The 22,656-nt window shown below is 36.3% G+C and overlaps 1 protein-coding gene across 8 annotated transcripts in view; it reads left to right on the top strand.

The window, feature by feature from the left end:
* Positions 1-22,095, top strand: part of LOC124636930 (casein kinase I) — a 33,098-nt gene extending 11,003 nt beyond the window's left edge. For 4 of the 8 annotated variants that reach the window (XM_047173206.1, XM_047173207.1, XM_047173208.1 and 1 more), the window contains 10 exons: positions 121-231; positions 1,108-1,271; positions 2,042-2,156; positions 5,933-6,052; positions 6,244-6,392; positions 8,989-9,159; positions 12,652-12,732; positions 14,543-14,680; positions 16,612-16,736; positions 17,848-22,095. In XM_047173206.1, the coding sequence (XP_047029162.1) occupies positions 121-231; positions 1,108-1,271; positions 2,042-2,156; positions 5,933-6,052; positions 6,244-6,392; positions 8,989-9,159; positions 12,652-12,732; positions 14,543-14,680; positions 16,612-16,736; positions 17,848-17,923 (1,250 nt within the window). In that variant the 3' untranslated portion in view covers positions 17,924-22,095. Of the gene's footprint in view, positions 1-120; positions 232-1,107; positions 1,272-2,041; positions 2,157-5,932; positions 6,053-6,243; positions 6,393-8,988; positions 9,160-12,651; positions 12,733-14,542; positions 14,681-15,234; positions 15,289-16,611; positions 16,737-17,847 lie in introns of all 8 variants that reach the window. The other 4 variants (XM_047173214.1, XM_047173213.1, XM_047173210.1 and 1 more) reach the window with 4 other exon arrangements.
* The last annotated feature ends 561 nt before the right edge of the window (positions 22,096-22,656 follow it).

Genomic DNA, 22,656 nt, shown 5'->3' with positions numbered 1-22,656 from the left:
ACCCCTGGGGCGTACGTTTCGTCCACATTTTATCCGCGGCATTTTATAGGTCAACCATCCATCTAGTCGTTAGCTGCCAAAACTTTTTCTATTGTACTAAGCTGAAATTTTCTCTTTCAGGAAAAAATCTCTACAACAATGAACATGTAGCTATTAAGATGGAGCCTATGAAGTCAAAGGCTCCACAATTGCATCTAGAATACCGATTTTACAAGTTATTAGGCACGCATGGTGAGTTTTACTCTAATTGTAGTTTTTAATTATTACCAATAGGCCACAGACTTGCATATCTAAAGGAAAATGTCAGCCCATCAATATTTTAAATAATGGATTGCGAATATTAATACCAAATAATTAGCATCAAATTGCAGGTCTAAATTTTAGACCCATAATAATTTCGATGAACATGCCTCGCACCGATACATCAAAATGTTATTAATCTGTAACTAATGTATCTAAGTCAATTAATTGCGGGTTACTCTAATTAGCTGTCGGCACCAAAAGTAGGCTATATTTTCCCACACATAATCATTGGTTGAGCTAAAAAGTAGTTAGACAATAATCCAGCTGACGATAAAATTTACTCAGAGGGCGTACCAAAAGTGTACTACTTGGGAACATGTGGCGGCCGCTACAACGCTATGGTCATGGAGTTGTTAGGGCCCTCGCTCGAGGACCTGTTCGTTCATTGCGGCAGGAGGTTCCGACTCAAGACGGTCCTTATGATCGCTATGCAGCTCGTAAGTGCCGACCAATTCTCCGGTAGATAGGTGATTGTCTCTTTGACACAACACCGTAACCGATATCGCAAATCTTATCGAAACATTCGTGACGTCCGAGGGTTCGCACGCTGTGGCCATGGTCGTTGTTGAGGCCGCCAAAATGTGTTTTTTTTTTCGTTATGTTAATTTATAAGGCTGAACACGTAGCAATGCTCTCGCGTGTCCTGTCGTGTATGATGATGTAATGGTAATTTGTAAATATCGGCTACAGTGTTGTGTCGTACAGGTGCGTGCGAGAGCAATGCTCGTGTGTTGAAATGTGTAAGTATTAAAGTGTGTTCGGTCTGTCTCCCCTTCCTACCCCTAATTCCCATGGCTCCTATAGCGCCGTCGACAGCGGAGGGCATACCGGAGGTGTATTACTTCGGCCCTTGCGGTAAATACAACGCACTCGTGATGGAACTATTGGGGCCTTCGCTGGAGGATCTGTTCGATCTGTGCGGCCGTCGATTCTCTCTAAAGACTGTATTAATGATCGCTATGCAGTTGGTGAGTATAAATAATATACACCCGTTTTCTATGCCAATAATTTGGATTACTCTAATGTCTATTGAAATGTTATAATCTCAGAACCATTACAAATGCATTTCAAATCAATTTCTATAAGTCATTGAACTTAAATAACAGCACTGACTTGCAAGAGTGTTCAAGAAATATGATTGTAGAGAGCGCTTTAGCTGGCAGACTATTGTGACGTAACTGATGCAATGCGACGAACAAACGCTTGCATTGATAAGCAAATCACTACTCGACGAATTAAAGCTTAAGGTTTACATTTAATTGCCAATATCATAGGCAATTTGAGTAGCGTCCCGAGCCGAACGTATTTAATGAAAAACGAGCTCTGCAAATAGTCCTGGAACACGATCCCAGGGGTAACTAAAGATTGAAAAAGTAGGACGAGTTGATTCATATCGGTGAAATATATTGCTTGGAGGGAAAATTTACTACGGTATAATTGGCCCGCAAAAATGCGAGTCACTTGATTAAATCTAGATTTAATATGACCCGGAATTCTGCTCTGTGCAAAATTCGCAAGAAATTCTCATAAAGTTCTGAAAATAAATCAGCTGTTCATATTCCAGTTATTGTTACGTTACCTTACAATTGACATATTGACTTTCATCGATACTAAACTGATTTGATGCATCAATATTAACTTATGTAACGATATGCCCTTCAATGACATGATTTGTGGCGCCGTCAATTGATAGTGACAAGTGTAGGCATAAACTAATTCCGTGTCATGTCTGTTTCAGTTACATCGTATCGAGTATGTCCATACGAGACACTTAATATACCGAGATGTAAAGCCGGAAAATTTTTTAATAGGTAGAACTGCAACTAAACGGGAAAAAATCATTCACATCATTGGTAAGTTGGTTAATTGTCTGTTTATTTTTTTTTCTATTATTATGACCCCAAAACCACTGTAAAATCAGTCTTTTTAAAAATCAATCACGTGGCCTTAATTCAGCAGTGGACATCTTATGGCTGAGATGATGATTATACTTACTGGCTATCTGACCGTCATATATGGTACCATCTATAAGAGTGGATCTTTTGACGTAAAAGTTGATACTAACTATTAATGTTTTTCTAAACATTTATCGTTACTTTGTAGCGTTGTTTCTATATTTAGAGAAATGCGTCACTTTAATTACTGAGGTATGTGTAAAAACAGGTCAAACCTAGTACTTAAGCAAAGAGGGGTAGTAAATACCTCGAACGTTGAAAGACTTTATTAGTCATTAATATAAAAGCGCCGGAAAGAGGTCATTGACTCACGTTTATAGTAAATATTTACCGTAATAACAGCTGTAGGTATCATTATGCAGCTGTGTCAAATATTTACCTCATTATCTTATATGCTTCCGAACATAGAATAATGTCAAATATCCGCTTAAGTTTCATTGAGCATCTTTGGCAGTCGTTACGAGTAGTCAGAACCCAGTAAGTGACAACCAGTCCTAATCCATCTGCATCTGATAAAACTAGAAGCCAACCCTGACATAATTGGGAAATGGCTAGGCTAATGATGATAATATCCGTTTAAGTTTCATAAATGTTTAAAATGTTTTTTGCATTCAAGATTAAATGCTGAAATATATTTAGCATATGTTCAGATGATATTTCAATTGTATATTTTTCTGTCGCTACGTAAAAGTGACAGTGTTAACTCGGCGTAAACTCTTCAATTAAAATCCGAGTGTTTTTCGTTTGTCGACAAACGCTTGAAAGTAGTAGATTGTCGTTGCGTATTAGGATTAAAGTCTTAATTAATGATATTACCAGTTTTAGAAATTCTAAACATACGTACGCACACTATTCGTAACTAACACATTGGTGAAATAGCAACTGTTCGATATTTGTCATAATTTTGTTTCGTGTAATTATACGCTTAATTGATTATTCAAATTACGATGTCATGATTATCGGATTGAGTCATGAGTATTTAAAAATGAAAGTTTGCGTACAACGGCCGTTTGTTAACTGGCCCGTTTAATTGTATCGATTTCCTTGTTATTCGAAAATTTTACTCGAGATATTGAAAAAGTATGATCGAAATAGTCTTTACGTGTAATAAAATATGCGCAATGGACCATTGTTCGATATAAATTTACTGCTATAAGTATGCAACATTTTTCGTTACATAGATCATTATTATCAATGGTTGGATGTAGATTGCCATGTCTTTTATTGCAGTATTTCAGTTGTTTTTTTATTTCAATTCTAATATGGAAAGTTCAATCTTTTTAATGTGTGTAATTTCACTAATAGCTGTCTGAAACTTGCATTATGTAGTTGTTATTTGAAATACGACAAACTAGCAGTTCTTGGAACGACATTTATATGCTATTCAACTAATCGGTATAGGGAACAGAACGATTGTCACGTTTAATGAGTAACATAATAAGACATGCTATTGAATATCTTACTAAATGTGAAAGTTTGTTATTTTTGTGTTTTGCTATTTATGCGTCAATCAACGCTAAACTGCTGAATAGATGTCAATAACATTTGACACAGTCATGAATTTACATGAAATCGTTCCTTTTGGACTTTAGATAGAATGCGTGTGAATCTGTGAGTAGCCTTAGTAAACTTAGGCCGCTGCCTCGAATTTTGCGGGCAGCGGGGCGGCAGCGGCGGCGGCGCGGGCGGTCACCGTTTGACTGGAGCTCACCGCTCGTTGCCCGCTCCCCGCGCCGCTGTATTCGAGGGCCGGTCCATTTGATTATACGTGTAAGATCCTGCCGCTCCCGCGCCGCCGCCGCTGCCGCCCCGCTGCCCGCAAAATTCGAGGCAGCGGCCTTACAATAGTTGGTGTACATTAAGCCAAATGCTACAATACTACATGACTAATGAATCCTCTCAAGATACGTAGACAAAAGGTGACTCTTGACCAGATTATTACGAAAAGTACTGGATTTAGCTTGTTCATGCTAACGGACGAAGGCCGTGCGACTATTGAGGGTAAGGTCCTGGGGTTTTTCCCAATGGTAATTAATAATGATGACCTATTGATATGTTTGAGTAACTCAGATTACAACTAGGAATTGTAAAGTATTTCGTTCTATCAATACTGATGAGAGTGTGACCCTATCATGGTAGATCAAAGATAATAGAAAAAAAAATAGAAAAAGACCAAAAGCATGATGTATCACAAATACATTAGCAAAAGTGGAAGAACTCGTAACTAAGTCTAATAATGAAAACTTTGACCTCAAACCCGAAGTAAACCAGAATTTTATTAGCAACAAAAATAATGGGCGACGGTAAAACCCACGCTGGTGTTAATACAGAAGTCATGGCAATTATTATGTCCAGTGTCAACGAGAATCATTTGTGTAATGAACCATTACTCTGGACGTACGTTTGGCGAAGTGATAAAGTCTACTTCGCGTCACGATTAGGTAACAAGATATATAACAATAGTGAAGTAATACAATCTTCGTACGAGGTCTGCGGTTTACTACTCGTGTTCATAGGTTTTTTCTTATATTGCTCGGAATGAAAAGTGAATCAGGAGGAAACTTCGTGTTTATTTAGAGAAACGGTTATTGCTAAGGTTTGACGGTTAACGTTACTAGCGGTCGATTTGGTCGTATAAAAATGTAGATGAATGTTTTTTTGGTTATGGTCAAGGAAAATGTTTGGCCTTTGAAAAGCGGCGCCTATTTTTCGTCCTTAAAAATTATCTTATCGCAATTTAAATATTTATGAATTGATTTTTAGAAGTATGTCGGTGCTGTATAAGTGTGAAACGTGTGATTTGATTACAAATCTCACAATGGCCAGTCATCGATCGTACCGCTTACTGATGTATTGAATATGTATTCTTAAACTGATAAAATGAACGTCATGACGAGGTCAATGAATTTAGCGGTCTTTGCAGTAGTGGCAATTATTTATAGCCTCCTTTTTGTAAGCCGTTCAAGTTTTAGTACTGTCAGCCGCAAAACTCGGTTACAACAGGAAAAGCTATTGAAAAAAAAAGGTTAACAGATGCTGCTTTTAAGAGGACGAATTGGAATTTTTGGCGCCAAGGATCTCAATTTTTCTCAGTAAATACAAAACGGATCAAAATACAACTTGGTTACCTGAAAGTTCATGATATAAACCTTATTTTGTTAGACGTAGAAACATGATTAGGTAACTTTTATAACAGAGAAAAATATATCAAACATACCTCTTTTTAAAAAGAGATTCACATATTATGGGCAAACGGGACCGATTTAAGCCTCTTAACTTTTTTAGTAGTTGAGTATATACATACTCTTTAAAATTGTAGAAGGAATTTTTATCAAATTATCATTTCTAAATAATAAAATTACAAAACCATTTTGTCGCTTACGACTTTTAGTTATAAGCTAGCGCGCGTATTGTTATCCTCGCCCCGCTCAGACGCTCCGACCCCTTTTGGCGCCTTAGATGCGCGTGCCGGTTATGGAATTATTGTTGACCAATTCGTCGCCTTAAATACAGAAGCTCTAGACTACCAATTACAATAAATGCAAAAAGAAAGAAACAAAATATTCAATATTCGTTTCTTTATTTAGTGTTTATGCCGTTGACCGTTCCCCAGCTTTTAAATCCAAATTAATAATATGAATATTTAAATTAATCGATGTGTTGTTGTTTTACAGATTTTGGTTTGGCCAAAGAATATATAGACTTAGAGACAAACAAACATATTCCATATCGGGAACACAAGTCACTCACTGGGACTGCAAGATACATGTCAATAAACACACATTTAGGAAAAGGTAATATATCAACTTTATTAAAGACAATAGGATCTGTAACCCTTATAACCTTGCAAAGTTTAACGACATTAAAAATATTAAACATCGTATAGTACATTAAAATAGTTAGTGGAATGCTCTAATTTGTATTCAACATGCAACTTCATACAATAATTCATGCTAAAACTAACCTGTCTGTTTGTGTGTTTCAGAACAATCTAGACGCGATGACCTAGAGGCACTTGGGCATATGTTTATGTATTTTTTACGTGGTTCCTTACCTTGGCAGGGTTTAAAAGCTGATACACTTAAAGAGCGATACCAAAAAATTGGTGACACCAAACGAGCGACACCTATAGAGGTATGTATTCTATATTATCTTTATAGTTATCGGCACGAATCTTGAGCGCTGACCTTCATCTGCGCAGAAGTGTTTTATTAGCAAAGAACCAATTCGGAGTTACGGCTATGACGCTGCGGGCCAATCACCGCCCCCGCTCGTCACTTCATACCACAAAAGGGACCCAATAAATTACTTCTGCGCAGGTGAAGGTCAGCGCTCAAGATTCGTGCCGATGATTGTACTTATACATAATATTAGTTTTATAACTGGACTAGATATGTAAAATTGTAAGCATGTTATTGATTTTATTCAATAATGCGAACTCTATACTCGATATTCCTGTTGTATTTGTGGTGAGGAGTGATTTACTTGCAACTTTAACCCTATCAATACATACCTACAAAGTGCCTTAGTTGCCTTGAGTTTTGGGCGTTATTAACCCCCCTAGTTTAAAGTACTTACTTCTTGGATCTTTCAAGACACAAAGATTTGTTCTCTGTATTAGGACTTCTGGCTGTAAGTTTTAATACAGCGTCTTTTCTGTAGAAACCGTAATAATGTTCTGAACTAGTTTTCTAGGATAGTTAACGTCGTTCTATTGTCTTCAAGTTTAATTCACAAAATAATCATAGCAACTGACAAATTGACGTAGTTATTGGTGTTTAATCGATATTGACGTCAGACGGTGACATGAATCATTGCCATAATATGAATATCTTAACATAGATAATCGATTCGGTTCAGTATCGATAATACTTAATCTTTTAACGGATAATTGCTTTAACGCCGTCGTAAAAACTGGGTGTCGTGGATTTTTTATTGAGCAGCCTTATATTTAAGGAAAAGTCCTCACGGTATTTCAGCTTTTAGTACTAGTTAAACTACATTTTCTAGTTTTTATTACCGGTTTCAAACGTCGTGTAATTATTATTACAAGATACTGTGATCCAGATTTCATTGTTAGAAAATACTGGTTTTATTCTTCTTGTTGAGCTGCGTTTCTCACTCTAGAATCGATGGTTGAAAGATCATCTCTGAATAATAATTATATATATTATGGATATATCCTGCTTTTTACACGTGCTGTGTATGACAAATTCATTCATACCAGCTAAATGGTTGAGCAAAGGCAACAAACATGCAAACAAGCATTACAGACAATAAAAATAGGCACGGAATTTGTCTCTCCCGTGCCAATAACGAGACAAGACAGAAATTTTACATTCATAATGATACATTAGTGACTGATGACGCTATCGGCCGCTATCGATGGCGGGACTTATCGCCCTATCAACATGATCACTACAGATAATGTCAATTACATTTCGATTGACCTACAGAGAACCAAAACACGACGGTAGCTGAAACGCCAATACCTGAGTTATTGATGCGAATTAATTTATTTACGTACATTGTTATTGCATTGAGGTCAAGACTAGGTTTTTAGGGCGCGTCCTTGCTTGTTCTAAGAAATGCTAAGATAGTTTTGATCTACTTTATTAGGGTCCACTAAGGTCTCTTCAATATTTAGATGCAGTATGGGCACTTGTTCAATGACCCTTTAGTAATTGTCCAATATAATTTTTTTTGCGTAGGTACTTCTTACTACGTCCTCTTTTGATTCCAGTATGATTCATTATCAGTGTAGAGGCTTATAATAAATATCTTGATCAAGCGTAGTGATTTATATTCCTTTCTACATTCTTTGTATCAGAAAAAGGCTGTTGATAGACTAATGATTCATATGAAAATATGACGCACTACTTTGTCAGTTCGCTTACCTTTCATTTGGGTCTAAGTTAAAATAAAACAGTGTTGTTTGCTATCGTTTGTTATTCATCAGAAGTTAGAATGACTTATCTTAATACAATGCAGGACTTCCTACGGTTTATATTTTATCGCCCAGTTTAATAGATTAAAACAATAAAAATACATACTTATTGAGTCTACATCAAAATTACGACATTCTAAGACTGATATAAAATTATCAGTGAATAAGTGTTTTCCTATAAGAAATGTCGAAATGTTTTCTTCATTGTTCTTCAATAAGAACTGCTTTCTGAAGGACGTTGGTGTTCGATTGGTTCTAAGTTGATGGAGCCGCTAATATTCATGGCTGTTGTAATGTAAAATCGATTTTTGTACTACCTTTATCTTGATACAAAGAATTTCGATACTCGTTTCTTAAATCCCTACTTGTGTTCTTAGAATATACCTAAGCAAATACTATGTTGCGCTTTGAGAGTGGTTGGTAGTAGTGTACACGGTTCTCTATCGTTTTATCTAAGTACGATGTAATCTGGTCTCAATTACTTTCAAGGCTTCAGTTTGCCCGTTGTAAAAGTAAAAAGCCTTAACATTGATCTCTCTGCAATCTGCTCAAATCTGTCTGTAGGGAAATGTTTTTTCTCTGTTGATGTCTCTAAGATATTTTTTGCAGAAAAGTTTTCTCTCTCAAGTTTACTCTCACTGACCGCGTTGCATCTGTAGCATTTTCATCTCCAAATGTTCATTATTGTTAGGTGTGACCTGGCAGTTTTAATAGTTCCAAGAAAATCGACATCCTTGATTATTAAAACATTAAACTAAAGATGTCCATTTTAATCGTTCCCAGGTGCTATGCGAAGGCCACCCCGAAGAGTTAGCGACGTACCTACGCTACGTTCGCCGGCTCGACTTCTTCGAGACGCCCGACTATGACCAGCTGCGGCGGATGTTCCGCGATCTGTTCGAACGCCGCGGGTACGTCGACGACGGCGAATTCGACTGGACCGGCAAGACCATGGTAAACAACTCCGTAGCATGATCCTATTGTGTTTTGTGCCTTTTTATGGCTTGGGCGTAGCTAGCGGCGGCGGTTGCTAACTTAACACCAGGGGAGGGTAGGTAATACGCATTGGGAGGTTACAACGAGTTAGCAACCTAAGTCTAGACTAGGGAAACTCTAGACGGTTCTCCTGCCTAGATTTAGTTTTACAAGCATATTGGGTTACGCCCTGTTCGTTCACTTAAAGGCAAAGTCCGTGACTCTTGAACGTTACTTCAACGGCGTCCTTGATAATACCGATACGTTAAGTATTTGCATTCTTGCCGATAAGTGGACGCGCTCCTTGACAATCATACACGCGATTCTCGGTATCTACAGTTATAATTAAATCTTTGCGATTTTATTGTTTTAACCCGAAATAAAAACAGTCCTGTCAGTATGAAAGATTTTTGTCACTCTCGCATGTTGGTACACTGCCTTCCAAAGTATGGATATAAAGTATCTATGCCATAGATTTGCTCTCTTTATATAATGTATCACGAACAGGTAGATAAATCTGTTGCAGCCTTCATTCTACAATCTAAAGGGAAAATTCATTTTTTTTCTAATTCCTTGCTTACGTCTTCTTATTCCTTTAGCTTTCAAAAGTAATAGGTACTATTTTCTAATAGCTTCCGTTACTATCGTATATTATCGCACGTTTCTATATCACGTTTTAAAATTAAATTCGTCGATCATAATCTACAGATGAAAATGTTATCTACCTGTCGGGGCGTATCGACCCAAATCTCATTCAATTGTTATCGTTTTTTGAACACATTCTAAAATAATCTGTAGTGACATTCTGTTTTTTAAATTGCCATCGTTTGGAAAAGAGGTCCGTTATAAAAGACTGGGCTGTTTTTATTTGTGTTGAAATCTTCGACCCTTAACTATTTATTGAGCACTCTAATTTTTGGATGTAAGAAAATTGACCTTTAGAAGTTTTTTTTCATTTACCTTTTTTTTCTATTTCCTTGTCAGCCCGTAAACGAAGTAGACGTACGAAGTATGTAATTTGGATACGGCACACTAATCGTCTTAACCTACGACCAAGATTTTCTCCGAAGTTATGATTTCAACTCGATATGTAGATAAACGATTAGGTACTCTATGATCAGGAGCCAAGTATCGCGTGTATGAGATCTTTTATATTTGTTTTATATTTATCGCTTAAATAACGATGCTGTCTTATTATGAACTGGCTAATCCGAGCTTGTAATGATATCCAAATTTCAATTAGGTGTTATGCTTACTTGAGAACGGATATTTTGAATCGTAGACAAACTCCTGGCTTTGTATTTAGAATTTTACTATTGTCATATTTCTTCAAGTGTTCGCAATGACTTTAGAAACTTCGTTAATACTAATCTTGGCCTTGCATCGGTATTCGGTTTTACGAGCCATTGTTTGTGTACGTTTTAAAATAGCCAAAACACGGTGCATTTAACCTAACGGCTTCCCAAATGAACGCTCTCCTAGTTACGAAATTAGTGTGACATTATGTGTTTCTTAAACTAAGTCGTTTCGCAGAATGCTTTACGTGAATTGACTCCCCTCTTTCATTTTGAGTGACATAAACTAGAGATGTAAAATAATTATTTTTATAGACGTGCACAAAAGCACAAATTGCTTGACCCAAACACAATGTTAATATTTTTGAGTAATATATTTAGATCTCTAGTTTATTACCTAGTTTTGATTTAATTATTGGTTTCATATAACACGGGCTTTGAGTGGCATTAAAGTGGATCTGACCTATCGTGTTTTTAATTAACTTTCAAAAATGATATTTCTCAGTTATAATTTCATTATATCGATAGGTCATGATATAATGGTGATACCCTGCTATGCTACCCCGCACAAATGTTTTGTACTTTTTACTGGCTTTGAATGTTTTCTACTCACATGGCTTTTCCCGCAAAAGTTGACATTCACTTCGTTTCAAAAGCTTCGGCAAGCCAAAAGCGCATGCGCCAATTTCGATATAAATATTGACTGCCAAAGGAAGTGTGATGTAAATACGACAATCATGGTTCCGCATGTCAACTTTTGCATATTTTTCTATTGATCTCTGATAATTGTTAGTTCACTAAGTTTTGATTGTATGCTTCCCCATTGTCTGCCAAATTAACCTCACATCTGTTTTTTCATACCTTGCCTAGTCTGCAACAAACTGCATTATATTTTTTCACAATATTGTTCTTTGGACATTAATTTTTGTTAATACTTTTTTTTTTCTTTTCGATCGCACCATAATGGATGATGGTCTAATTAATGAATTAAAATAATTGTTTGAATTATATTTCCTTAGATAACATCGCTAATGGTAGAAGTTGCATAATTTATTATATTTGTTTAATAAAATAAAAATTTTATGCCCCTATCAGTGTGTTTTTGTGTAGAGATTGTTGATATTATTTTTTCGTAATTTTTCTTTATAAAAGCATGGTTCAGGTCATTCGCAATCAACTTTTTATTTTGTCATGTTAGTGTGGTCAAAAGTGAAGAACTTCTTATTATTATCTCTTTTCGCTCTTACATGTTGTAAAAATCTCGAACATTGTTGTAACCTTTATCTAAAGTCGACAGCCATACCGCGAGCATTCGAAACAATTTGTGTTTGTAACTATGTACCTTACAGCACAAACTCAAATATGGTTTGAAAAGACGAAGTCCAGTATACGGATTTAGGTACTGTTAATTCTATTTTCGAGTGCTCTTGGTAATTTTCTTGTAACACACTGACGGCAGATGCTTTATAGGTAACAAAGTTCTATATCAGGATCTGCTCCTTGGGAAGTCGAATAAAATTAAGAGAAGTTCTTCACATTACCATGGTTTGTGGCCATCATTAACGTTGGTGTTGCATGCATGCTTACCGCTTTTGTTCGTTGCTGGCGGACAGCCTTCGAACATTCACGTGATGCGTATCTTGCGCAACGCACCGCCCTCCAATGTCATTAGGAATAAGTCCGACAAGGTTAGTGAAGGCATACTATTATTATTTAAGGGTGTTAAACTTGGAATTTTATTTTTCGTGTGCACTAAGTATAGCTTATGGCTTTTGGTCGGTCAGCATGATTGTAGGAGCTGACTGCTGTCTAAATGTATTGCACATTTCATGGACGTGTGACTTTTAGAATGATTAGAGATGTTTTTTTTGGAATGTATTTGGTGTTTTTCACTCATGTTTTAACACTACTATAAGTCTGCTTTTTGTTTTGTGGAACTGTGTCGTGTGAAATGTTAGAAATATTGTTTTGTTTATTACCACAATGTCTACAACATACTGTACCGAATTATACATACATGGTATCTTAATGATAGTGTACTTTAATGGGATGTGTCCGTTATCCTAGCCAAAAACATATTGCCATTCGTAAATGGTAATTGTATTATATGTAATTGTCTATTTTGATTTTTTACTTTGCTAGTGGTATTTTCACCGTGTTGTCGGTATAATTTCAGTCTACTCCTGTGGGTTCGATCCAGACTGGGCACGAGATTGTTGTGTCACCCAATCGGGACAGCCATCAGCCCTTTCACAAGGTAAAATATACATAATTTTGAATTTTATATATTTGTAACAGAAAAATAATTGCGTATTCGAGAGCTGACCTGCACCTGCAAAGCACATAGTATTTCAAGTTCCGAAATCCCTGTTGACAATTCGTGGTACGCAATTAGTTAAAAGTTCAAAGTATCAACAAGAATGTAATTTATATATCTGATTGTAATTGTTATATAATGCAGGAAAATTGTTATATGTTTTATTTACTAAACAAAGGATACAAGCACTGTTACCATAAAGTAATGAAAATGTTAAGGCTAACTATGACCAAATAATGGAGGGAATTCAGGGGGTATTTTTCATAATATTATTTTTCTAAATGGAGTATCTTGTCATTCCTGCATAGAATTTTAGGACATAACCACCTGACCTTCTTTGAGGCCTATTTGAAACTAAAAATTAAAATACTTTTTGGAGGAATTATGGCCTGAACTGATACAGCTTTTTTGTCAATGCAGGATGATTTGTGTGATTATATGATTGGTTTGGTTGAGGACGATGAGGCAGCGCTTATATCCGGAGAGGTTTGGTCCGCTTTCAACCGTTTTACCTTCCCTTGACGCTCGCCTCGAAACTCCATCAAATGTCCTGGAATTTGTCAATTACCCAAACAATGTGTTACTGTTTAGTGCTCTCAGTTTTGATGATTGTGACCCTGTGTTGTGTGTCTATTTATTGTATTATTTTTACGTCTTTATTCCTGTTTTTGAAATCAGTCCACTGCTTTTTGCTGTCATAATTTAGTCAGGGGACTGATTTCCTGAAACATTAAAATCTGGATCATTTTGTCATGTTCATAGCATGTGAATATCACGATGGGAATATGCATGCAAAAAATAATATTAGTGTGTAAAGGGGCAGAATTATTGTTTATTCAACTTATCTATGTACTCTATAAAATTACATGTTGAAAAAGATGTAAAAATGAAACAATTCTTACTTGTTATTTGCGTCTCCGGCATACCATTCGCAATTCTGCTTTACACTCCCCGGTTTTTATCGCTAGTTTTATTTTAACGGACATTATTGTGTTTTGTGAATTCGTGTGGGTTTTTGTGGATGCTACCACTACAAATGGTTTTTATGGCAACTGTAATCGTTGTGTCTGTCTTATCCCTAGCAGGAGATCTTCTATAAATGGAGCATTTTTAGAGGTAATGCCAATTTCGATACTTCTAATATTTACGACTCAATCAAGAATGTTAAATGGCAAACACTGGAGCAAGCTGTTTGATTTTTATTTAACAGAAATGTAAAGCGAATTAAGAGCAGTTTGAAGCCATTACTGTAGATCTTAAAACTTGATAAATGAATTGATTAGAGACAGAAGTATCGACACTGGACCCATGCCGATAGTTTTAAATGAATCCTAATTAGGAATTATGTTAAGAGTTTAAGTAATATAACAGGTAACGGGAAAGAAATTAAAATATTGCTATTATAGAAGTCTCCTGAAGTCCATTTGTTTTGTGTGTATCGAAAGAAATATCAGTTTGTGTTTGTTTGTGAATCCCAAAGTTGTGCTAAAGCCGACTGATAGTTGATGTGCAATGCAGGATAGTGATTAATAAATATTTAGGAATTTTAGGTATCCGTTAAGCCTTCTCAATAGGTTCGTGTACTTCACACGACTTTCCTGTAGTCTAAATTATAGACGAGATTAATTCATTTGTCATATTTGTTATGGCCAAAAAGCCTTATGGCAAACATTCAAACAATAAAAATATGTAAAAATACAGGTATTTTTCCATCCTATTTCTCTAAACTTATTTGCCATGGCATCTTCAGATGGCAGCGTTGGCGAAGACGAAGGATTTCGGCACGGGCGGCACTGCGAACACGGGCGGCAACTGGCCGCACAGTGGGAAGGCAACTCCTCTCAACACTGGCCATCTCACGCCCGCTGATCGCCATGGATCTGTGCAGGTTAGATATGTTCAAAAAATACATATGTATTTGAAATTGGAAAGAATAGGATATTCGAAATTTGAAGTTGAGGAAACAATTGATTTTATGAGCGTTGAAGTCAAGACCGGTGGAAATAGTAAACATTGTGGAATTTTAATATTTTCGGACCACAAGTAAAGATTAAGATTTGTGTTTCACTAAAATGGAATGTTGGTATTAGATTAAATAAATAAATCTTATTATCTAACTGATATTTTAACATAAAACTGCAGGAGACATAAAAGTTGATTTTATAGGTTACGTGCTGAGAAACTTTCAATTTCGTTTACATATTAATTGAAGATGTCCATGTCAGGCTATTTATATGTTCTGCAATAATTTTAATTACACATTTTATATATAAGTTACTTAATAAAAGTGTTCCTACCGTATTTAGCCACCACTGTTAGTCAAGAAACTGTAGATTTACAACACAACACACTTGCATGTATTTACTTGTATTTAATTTATTTTTGCATTATTATTATTTTATACGTGAATTGTGAATGTATATTGGTGTATTTATTTTTTAGCTATTGAAGAATAAACATTTTCGGTATGTGAAATTTCCCGGATCGGTATCCACGGTCAGTTTTGAATTTATTGCGGCAATCCTTGTGTGACTGTCTGCATGTCGCTTATAATGTGCTGCCAGTGAGGCCTTCGCTATTACAGTTAAATATTTTCCGCTACTGTTGCCTTTAAAAATACTAAAATAATAATAAGCGCAGGATATGAGTACAGGTCAAAAATACAGTGAGGAAAGTTATGTTCTTGATTGTATTTTTGAGCTTTCGTAATTTTTATTTCTTTCAACCTTTGCTAATAATTTAGTAAATTAACTAAAATAAATGGAAAAATATTGAACTTGACGTAGTTTGGCCGAACTGTTAAAGCTTAAAATCGAGCACTGCCAATATTCATTCATGAAGTATTGTACACAACTGAGCTTATTAGTTAGCTAATATTTCTTTGTTTTATGTTAAACTGCACGCATCTATTTGCAACAGTAATTTACGTTTTACACCAACGTTTTGCTGCTTTCTCTGTAAATACTCAGTTCCCTGGATAAACTTAACTTCCCTGACCAGAAATAAAATTTTATTTTCCTAATATTTTTTTAACTGTCTATATTATCTCAGGGGACTGTTCAGCAGTACTAAATAATTGAAGATCAATGTTTTTGTGTTAGATTTTGAATTTGGAACTCACCAACAAACAAAACTGTACTTAGTACATCACACATCCCATTTTAGTTAACGGACAAGGGCTAAGTGTACGTAGATAGGAAAAAGCTCAATGTTGTAAAAAAGGTCTCAGAGATTTTGGTATGTAAAGCACAGGACATGGAAAAAGTACCAATTAACCTTATTTTAACGATAACCATGTCCTGTGGTTTATGTGTTCCGAATACTAGACATGTTCGTTGGTAACAAATTATTTTTAAGTATTTTGTAACATAAACGTATCAACATAGAATTTATTCTGGCTACACTGAAGAAAAGTTGAAGAAGACAAAATAAACATTTGCAATATTGAATAAACTACTCAGTAAGATTCGTATTCAGTTCTAGATTATACCAGATAAGTCTACACACTATCCATCATATGCATCAATTTTTATATACCAAATTCAACCGTAAATCCAGAAACAAGTTCAACTCTAAAAAACCTTTCCTAAAAAAATCCGACGCAGGTTTCTAAGGGAGCAAATTCGACATAATAACATCTAGGAGTACCCCAATCAGAACCTTAACACTAAACCAATAAAGTTTAAATTCCCATCTTCTTGAACGTCTCTATTACAGATCCTTCATGTCAATAATCAAACTAATCAGATTCAAACCTTAAAACTGAAACAATAAAGTCCAAATTCCCATCCTCTCAAATGTCCCTTACGAATGGTCCAGGTGGTGAGTTCAACGAACGGCGAGCTAGGCGCAGACGACCCGACGGCCGGCCACAGCAACACGCCGATCACTCAGCCGCACCACGAAGTCGACGTGGTAGACGACACCAAGTCAGTGTTCCAACTGTATGCATTCCTTTTTTAATTTTTTACTTTTTTTATTTATTTTTAAGGTTTTCGTTTTAAGTTCGACATTTGAATTTTGAATTTGAGCTTGGTGGTTGTCAAATCATAAACACATTGATGTTTGGTGTAGTTTGTTCGATGAATCGGTGTTTGTCTTTGATCCCTTGTATAGAGTACGCATTTCAGATATGATTTTGAAAAAATATTTTCAACACTGTATGTGTAAAACTAATTTAACGAACAGACTATATGCACTCATATCAAAAATTCCCATCAGCTTTCATACATAATCATCAAAATCGGCTGAATTCTGTGAAATTGGTCCAGAGTAAGCGCATTCTATTTTATATTTCGCATCACTTGCAAAGATTGATTATCAGCTTAGAACCCAGGTTCGAATCCTGGGTTGGAGGCAAGCTACAAGCTACAAGACACTGGAATTTTATTGTTGTCCACATTTTATTGTTTGTTTGTCCACATTGGAACATATGGAAAAATGTGGCTTTTTGTTGTACTTGGGTTCGATTCCCTGGTCAGTGAAAAAATTGAACTTTTGACACAGATTTCACAGTTACTGGAAAGTCGACTCATAAAACACTAATTTTGATATCATTAATCACATTTTACTTTATTGCCTACTTTCTCACGTCCTATTTTTTCCCCTCACTTTTGATGTTGTGGCTCAGTGTACATAATTTAAAAGCATTGTGCATAATCAATCACAAGTCACTCAATTAACACTTTCGCTACAATAGACCAGAACCATATTAGTCTTATATTATTGGATTTTGTCATTTGGTAAAGTAAGGCCGGCAATACACGGACCGCTTGAAGCAGTCAGGGGCGACAGCTTCAAGCTGTCGACTGCAGAGTGAACTGCAGAGTTCTATGGATGCTGTTACACGAAACGCTCGAACAGTTGCAACTGATTCAGGCGGTCGTCAGCTTGGAACTGTCGGCCATGACTGCTTCATGCGGTCCGTGTATAGCCGGCCTAAGAGTAAAATACGTTGAGCACGTTTTCTTTTCAAGTTAAAATAGTTTCACCGCTGCAGCGATTGTGTCCCCCATATCAGGTTGTACCAGACAGACTCTGTAAATCGTCATGCAGGCAATCTGTGTATTCCAGATGCTGTTGTTTCTTCAAGCGCAAAAAGAAGAAGTGCGCGGCGCGGGCCGGCAAGTGACGCGGCTCGTGACGTCACGCGCCCAGTTGCTCCGCCCGTACTTACAGCGACGCTCTCACACCCGCATTCATCTCACGACCGATTACATTGATGCCATGCAACTGACGTTCGATTACAAAAACCTCTATACGCTTACTCAGAATGCCTAAATACAGCCAGCGTACGCTAGGCGTATTTGTTTAACGCGGTAAGTAACGCTAGATTAAGATAAGTTACTCAGCGGAAATTCTCTGTAATAAAGGCCACAGCCTGTGTTGGAGATTCGTGTTATTGAAGGTCCAAGTTATAGTGACGATGCAATAGAGCGATTTAATAATCTAGACATTTTTGGTGATTGACATATTTTTGTTATATAGTGTAATTGTTAACAGAAGTCTAAGGCAATAAAAAGAGAGATAGTTGATGCGTTGTTATTAGTTGTAAAAGTTAATATATGATTGCATCGCACTATAATTTTGACGAAATATATTGAGCAACTGGGTTTAAATGTATGAAAACATATTGCCGATTTATTTTAACAATCATTTATGCTACCCCGATCCTCGATTTATCAGAATTTTTATTCAATATAATTTTAGATTTTGTAATTTTGAGTAATCCATAATGCTAACTCATTATACGAAGCTATCATAAGTTTTAGTTTCATTTTGACCTTCCGCGTAACAAAGGTGCATAAAAATGTATTGAGTGGTTGGCAATCATATTATATTTCAGAATATACTACTATACAAAACGTTATACCCGTATGTACCAGTTATATACCTTTATTACGTTAATTGTTAATATATAGAGAACACTTCCATTGCGATACTCGGATGCATTGAATAACAAACATTACAATTTTCTGTTGTCACTACTATTGACATTGTATAAGAGATAGTACTCGTCAACAGAGTTGCTACACGCGGTCATAGGACATTACTAGGAAATGTTAGGTTACGTTAGTCACTCTGAAACTTAGATAAATCGCATTCTCTCAGAATGTCCTCTGTGCAGGCTATAGAGTTGGGGCGTTCTGTTGAGCTGTCGCTGAACTTTCATGTTGTATTCGTTTGTAGTTTCCAACCGAGACTACCGAGCGCCTTTCCGACAGGTTGTCAAACTGATGTCAATTGAATAGTTGTTGCTTCTGGGCAATACCGCGGATCATCTAATTACCACTGCAATAACATTAGGCTCCAAGTTGATACAGTTGAACGGGCGTTTAATATTAGCAATAAATAAGTTTGAATTATAAGCCATGTGCGGTTATTTTTGTGTTCCCGTCCGTAGTGAATTACGTTAATTTCACCAAAACTTGTAAATTGTATGTAGTCTCTGTGGAGACGTGAGATTTATTTTACCTCATCGACATCACTCGCATTATATTCACGGCTACGCTCGCATCGACGATGTTCATTCCAGCACATAGTTCGAACAAATCCACAGATTTGTACATTAGGTCGTTCGCTCATAATTCATCAACACCCGTAGTGTAACAAATACTTACCGAGTAGTTGTATATCGCTTTGTTCCGTTATTACTGAAGCAGTCAAATATTATTTTTGTACGTTTGCGTTCATCACTATTGTGGTTGTCTTGATACATGAGTAGTGGATAAACAGCAGATATTGTGACTTTATAATAAGTTTGTGTGTTGATGAGTTTCGTGTTTCGTCCGCTGTGGGTTGAATGTTGCACACTCTCGCCGCGGGTCGGTTGTGATTATTTGACTTGTCATCGATAGTGTGTATTGATGAAGTACCCGCGTTACTGTTCGCAGTGGTACGTGCAAGGAACCGGTTGCTAGTGTTTATTCGATTTCTTCGATACAATAATTTCTTCCTAGTTTTAATTTATCTGTCGCCACGGCTTGCAGTGGCACCTCGTTCGTGCGAAGGCCTGAGTGGGGTTCATTCAACCTGCCGCTTGTATGAGTACTTTAGATTATAACTTTATTTAGTCATTGTTTACCTAAGTTCGATTTGTATGGAAACGAATATAATAATATTTAAATTGGCTCCGTTCCTATAGTGACGCCACATAATTTCCTATCTTTATTTATATCTATTATTATAGTTTTTTAAGAGATAACCAGAAATTTATTAAAATAAGAGATACAATGTAAGTAACGATTTACTTTTTCAATACATGCTTTTGTGACAAACATGACCATATTGACGATTGGTTAATTCGATAAATGTTATTATTAAGTGTGCAATAATTTATATAGAAAATCAATACAATAGTGTTAAAACGTAATTTGTTTCAATCGGTGTACCCCATCGAGTCCCGAGTGAACTGGCTTCTATATTCCTACAAGACTGAATGAAACATTTCACCTTGTGTACAAAACACGTGGCTCTGGGCTCATGTCAATTTGTATTATTGCGATTCACATTTGTTTATTAGTCTAACGATGGAAGTATATCATTTTTGATTAGGACTTATTGATACTTATATTGAATAGTCAGTGAGTGGTGACGACGCTGTAGCCGCGGTCGGCCGCGAGACAGTCATTCCAAAGTATTGGTCAGTTCGGTGCAGTGAGGTATGTTAGTCATTTGTTGTAGTGCATACGTGTAGCGGCGGCCGAGGCTGCAGCCCGCGATACTTCACTGGGCGGACATTATGTTAGGAGTCGATTGCGACGAGACTGAGGTCATGGTAGCGCGGCCTGACCGCCGACTGCCTGCGACATGCCACTTGTTACATATTATACGATGTCTCCGAAACGAGATCATGTGGCCACACGACTAGGGCGGTCGCTAAGATGATGGTGTAAAAATTGTACAGCTTTAAAAAAAAACATTTGTATATTTTTGCTTGGACTGGAAGCAGCAAGGTTTCGACAAGCGTGATTTGCATAGGAGTAAGATATTTGTAGATGTCACTGTGAGCAGCGCAGCGCCGTGACGGTATACCGAATTGTTTTCATGTAATCGTATGCTCTGATATATACTACTATAGGTACATAGTTTATACCAAAACGTAAGTCGCGACGTTGCGCTGGCAGCACTGGTACGTCGTAAGGTATTTTGAATTAGTCACGGATATGTAGTCATCACAAAATTGTATCCAATGCATTAGAAGTTATTCATTTGGCTAAGTACGTTTGAAGTGTTTTATAACATAAAAAAATAAATAAACATCTTGTTGTGTCGTTTTCATATTTTTTAGAAAAGTATAGTTAATGAGAATATTGTCGATATGTAAAAGGAAATTTTTAAATCAATTCTTTAAATAATGGTTTTTGATAAATTATTGTAAACAAATTGAAGTATTCTTCTCGTTAAATGGATCGTTAATACTTATCGTACAACCATTGCAGTATAATCGAGTGTAATAAACCTAAGTCTTAATACATGATTAATACCATAATTGTACCTAATTGTTACTTTCTATTTGCTAGATAGAATAATCAAATTAGATTGGGTATTAAAATCGAAGTGAAATTGTGTGATCTGCAGGGGTGAACGAACGAGTTCTTCGTGTGTGTAAAGTGAATGTTATAACAAAGTAAATTGTTAAAAAAAGTGAGTACGTTAGGTCGGACGAGTGGCCAGCGTGAGTCGGATGCCGCGTATCATGTCGGGAGCATTGTAAATTATCACTATTGTATGGTACGGCGAGGTCATCTGTGAACTGTCGCTGATTGCTTCAACATTCACTACTACTATCGTGACTAAAATGTATTCGAAAATAATAAATAACTACGTTGTACTGCACATTTATTTTTATTTTATTGCATACTTCGACTTAAATTTCTGCTATGTATAAAATAAACATAACATGATTATTTATTATGAAGGCTGCACCAAAAACGTAGAGATGCGAGTTGCGACCGTGCTGCGCTCGCATCGCCCTTCAGCTCGCGTCGATAATCACTTGTGTAGTTAATTTAATTTTAAAATTCGCTTACTAAGTAAGTCATGTTCAGTCGGCTTGTGGACGCACGAGGAAGATATATGAATTGTAGTTATTAACTTTTATGTATTATACATGCTTTTCCAACAGAATTGAATGTAAAAGTAAGTATAAAAGAATAAAAATCATATTCATAGAAACAATTCTGTGTTTATTTTTCTGTAAGATGGTAAATATGGGATATGTATTCAGTTATGTCACAAACCTTGTTCGAAATTACGAAAATATTTGTTAATTCATAATTAAATAAAGCTTATTATAAGATATTCGTTTTATTTTATTTTTGTTTACCATTTTTACCATGAAAGAAGAGATCGAAGTTTATGATAAACTAGCTTCCGCCAGCGGCTTCGCCCGCGTGGTGTGTTGATAAAAAGTAGCCTATGTGTTAATCCAGGGTATCACCTATCTACATACCAAATTTCAATCAAATCGGTCCAGCCGATTTTGCGTGATTGAATAACAAACATACATCCATACATTCTCACAAACTTTCACATTTATAATATAAGTAGGATATGCCTTGCTTATGGGGCCGAAGAAATTACTTGCAATAAATGTACATGCTCAATAGTGAACTGTACGGAATTCCGTACATTTGTATTCCCTAGTCACAGTGGCAACAGCTGGGGCGCACCAATGCAACGTGTTTTCTGAACATCTCGCCATAAGACGGTCACCCATCGACGGACTAATCCGTGCGGCTGTTATTTAATTACGAGCTCCCCAGTATGGCTAGCAATTACATAAGGGACAGAGGACTGGCTGTTATATAAAAGTATTCGTCAACGAGTTTAAGAATACTCAAATGATTTACAGGCGTCTCG

The sequence above is a fragment of the Helicoverpa zea genome, chromosome 15, assembly GCF_022581195.2.
Source record: "Helicoverpa zea isolate HzStark_Cry1AcR chromosome 15, ilHelZeax1.1, whole genome shotgun sequence".
Taxonomy (NCBI): Eukaryota; Metazoa; Arthropoda; class Insecta; order Lepidoptera; family Noctuidae; genus Helicoverpa; species Helicoverpa zea.
Note: the sequence above shows the minus strand (reverse complement) of the source record. Positions and strands in the feature narration are given on the sequence as shown.